General features: G+C 67.7%; 2 protein-coding genes across 2 annotated transcripts in view; one reads left to right on the forward strand and one right to left on the reverse strand.

The window, feature by feature from the left end:
* Positions 1–1,689, reverse strand: part of MNEG_14409 (Nitric oxide synthase-interacting protein) — a gene marked incomplete at both ends in the record, with an annotated part of 3,454 nt that extends 1,765 nt beyond the window's left edge. Inside the window, 4 exons of the mRNA XM_014037118.1 lie at positions 338–541; positions 853–984; positions 1,286–1,336; positions 1,615–1,689. Of these exons, the coding sequence (XP_013892572.1) occupies positions 338–541; positions 853–984; positions 1,286–1,336; positions 1,615–1,689 (462 nt within the window). The remainder of the gene's footprint in view (positions 1–337; positions 542–852; positions 985–1,285; positions 1,337–1,614) is intronic.
* A 963-nt stretch (positions 1,690–2,652) lies between these two features.
* Positions 2,653–2,994, forward strand: MNEG_14410 (hypothetical protein; the record flags this gene model as incomplete). The annotated part of the gene is made up of 1 exon (XM_014037119.1): positions 2,653–2,994. One exon carries the CDS (start codon positions 2,653–2,655, stop codon positions 2,992–2,994), a length of 342 nt encoding a protein of 113 aa, XP_013892573.1.
* Between the last annotated feature and the right edge of the window lie 181 nt (positions 2,995–3,175).

Consider the following 3,175-nt stretch of genomic DNA (forward strand, 5'->3'; position numbering starts at 1 on the left):
GGGGGGGGGGGGGGGGGGGGGGGGGGTAGGACGGACGCGTTAGGACGCAGGTGGGGCAGAGCGCTTGGGTGTTTCTGGGGGCCGCGGGGTCTCCCCGGGATTTCTGCAGCAGCAGATTGCGTGAGACCACAGCCCTTGACGCCACTGCTCGACACCACCACGAGCACGTGTGTGTGCGTGCACGCACACGTGCACACGTGCACACGTGTACACACACGCACACACATGTAAATCAGACACGCACATTGATGCACGCGCACACACACATGCAAACACCTACACGCGTACGCACACATGCACTCACACACGCGCATGCACACGCGCAAGGCCGCCTCACGTTGAGCGTCTTGAGCCGCTCCTCGTTGTCCCGCAGCGACACCACACCCTTGGCGCCCGCCCCTTTGCCTTCCAGCAGCGCCTCAGCCTCCGCGGTGATTGCAGTCTGGATGCCGCGCGCCGTCTCGTCGCGCAGGCCCATGTGGTTGGCGCGGTCAAACGCGATCAGGGCCGCCTCCGCCTCCACCGCGGCCTTTTGCGTCGCCTGCGCGCACGTGGCCGGGCGCGTTTCTGAGTCGGGGCGCCAGCCCGGTAACAGGGTCTCCAGCCACTCCGGAACGCACCCGCGTTTGTGATCCGCCCCAACAAAAACAAATCGTCATCACCGCCAGTGCAACCAGATTGTGAAGCAGTCTCAACAGCTTACGGTCCTGCACTTGAGGCAAGCTGCAGGCTGGCGACACAGTCCCTGTAATCCCCCACTCTTTCCCTCCCTCTCTCTCCCTCGCGTGCTCGTGCGTGCGCGCGCGCCCTGCGTGCGCTCAGCTGATAACAGCCAGGGGGCACAGCCCCCACCTTGTCGTCCTCCGCCTTCTGCGCCGCCTCCCACTCCGCCAGCTTGCGCTTGATGCCCTTCTTCTGCTGCAGCAGGTTCTCAAGGATCGCCTCGCGGCTGTACAGGTAGCCGTCGGGGGTCACCACGGGGTTCTGGCCAGATCAGGTGAGATCAGATCAGATTAGTCAAGACAAGGTCCATACAGATGAGGTGATTTGATTGGTCGAAGGCAGGTGGTAAGGGCAGCAAGGCGCAGGGGGAAGGGAGCAGGAGGAAAGGGAGGGGAAGAGGGGAGGGGCCGTGTCAAGCTGCCGCGAAGCTGCGGATGAGGGCGGGCGCCCGGCGCGAGGGCGGGGCGAGCACGGGCGGGGGCTGGCGGCGAGGCGCAGAGGCGGGGCGCACGGGGGCGGGATGGCGGGCGCAGAGACGGGGCGGACGCGGGCGCGGGCTCACCACTGCGGGCTGGAGTGTGAGGCAGCAGTCATTGTAGTTGCCGTGGGAGTCCTGTTGAGAGGAGAGGACGCAGGGTACGGGCTCAGGGGGCGCGCTGGAGATGGGGATGCAGGCAGGCCCCTCGTCGAGCCGCCTCGCGCGTTCGAGGCGCGGCCGCCGCACCCAGCAGGCTCTGCCGCGTCGCGTGCGGCCCGCCCTGCGGGCCCTCCGCCCCGGCTGCGGCGGCGTCAGGCGGGCGGGGAGCTTCCAGAGCTGCCGCCAGCGCGGCCACGTTTGGGCGGGCGGCACGCCGCGCGCAGCCAGGGCGGGGCCCCGGGCCAAGGGCACACCTTGCCGAGGCGCTCCTTCACAGTGCCGAATCCCAGGGCCTTGCGTTCCTCATACGTCAAGGCCTCGCTGCCCATGCCCCCCGCATTCTTGCTGTGGCGCCGCCCCATCCCGGCGGGCCGCTGCCGCCGCTGCCGCTGCGAGCGTGCGCGGGCGCTCCTGCGCCGCCGCTGCTGCGGGTGTGTGCAGATGGGCTGCTTGGGAGGCTGATGGTGCTGCGTGTGGTCTCCTGCACGAAGGGCGCCGGAGCCCGCAGCACTTGACGCAAGGGCGCAAGGCGAGCGGCCGGCGCTGTCGCGGCATGGACGCAGCTGGGGCGGTGTCTGTGCGTGCTGCGTGCGAGCCGCGCGTGTTTCACAGCTACCCAAGCCCTGCGCACTGGGTACGGTGCACAGAACAAGCAAGCAGCAGCGGCAGCCGCAGCAGCAAGTCCAACAGCAGCAGCAGCACCAGCACTGTAAGCACCAGCACGAGCAGCGGCGCACTGGCGTCGCGCATCCGCTGCACCATGCTGCTTAGCCCACTGCATCCCTCCAAATGTAAGAAGGCGCTTACCTTGACTTCACCCTCGCCTGAAACGACCCGCAGATCCCGCTGCTGGTGAGTAGCGTGGTCGGTGAACGCGCTTTGTGGCAAGCAGTGGTGTTGTGTTGTTTCGATTCATGTACATCTAATGGGGGTTGATCGTTTGTATGGCAGGGAGGGATATGTATACACGCCCTGTGTACTGACGCCTTGCTGCCTGCTTGGTGTGTGCAGGGCATGAAAGGGCGTAACTGCGCATCATAAAGATACACCGTTGTTTTAAGTATCACATATACATGCTGTTAGCCACGCATGCCGCCTGCTAGTGTCGAAGCTCGTCAACTGCGGAAAATGGGCTTGGATAGGACGTGGGAGCACCGACTAAAACAGGAAACAAGTCGAGGGCAACACTTTGGCGTCGCAGCGTAGCAGGAGTTCAGGCGCAGGCACCGCACATTGCGCCGCGCCCGACGTCGCTGCGTTCCCGCTGAACACACTAACCACACGGCACGGCGATGGCCAGCCCCGAGGCCCCCGCCGCTCCAGAGGCGGCCCGCGCGCCGTCGCCGCCGCCGCCGCGGGTCGAGCTGCTGCGCGTGCGGAGCTCCGTCAACGTCACTTCAGTCAGCCTCGCCACGGCAGTCGAGAAACGGCCGCCCACGGCGGCCATAGACGTGATTAAGCAGATCGTAGAGCGCAGCGCCTCGCAGAAGCCGCGGGGCGGCGCCGCCCCAGCGGGCGGCGGCGCCGGCGGCGCCAGCGGGCGCCCCAGGGCGGGGGGGCAGGAGGAGCGGCTGTCGGCGAAGCTGCTCGGAAAGTGCGTCGGGGCAGGGGTCCGCATGACGGGTGGGGGGTAGGGGCGGGGGTGGCAGGACCCGCAGGGCTACCCACACAGGCGCAGCCTTGTCCGTCCCCTAAAGCCAATGAGCCAGGGGCTGATCGCTGCCGCCGGCATGCGTCGGCCCGCGATCAGCGCCGGCTGGCAGTCCCCCTGTGACCGCGGGCGTGCATCCCCTCCCGCCCCCCCCCCCCCCCCCC

The sequence above is a fragment of the Monoraphidium neglectum genome (assembly GCF_000611645.1).
Source record: "Monoraphidium neglectum strain SAG 48.87 unplaced genomic scaffold scaffold04465, whole genome shotgun sequence".
NCBI lineage: Eukaryota > Viridiplantae > Chlorophyta > Chlorophyceae > Sphaeropleales > Selenastraceae > Monoraphidium > Monoraphidium neglectum.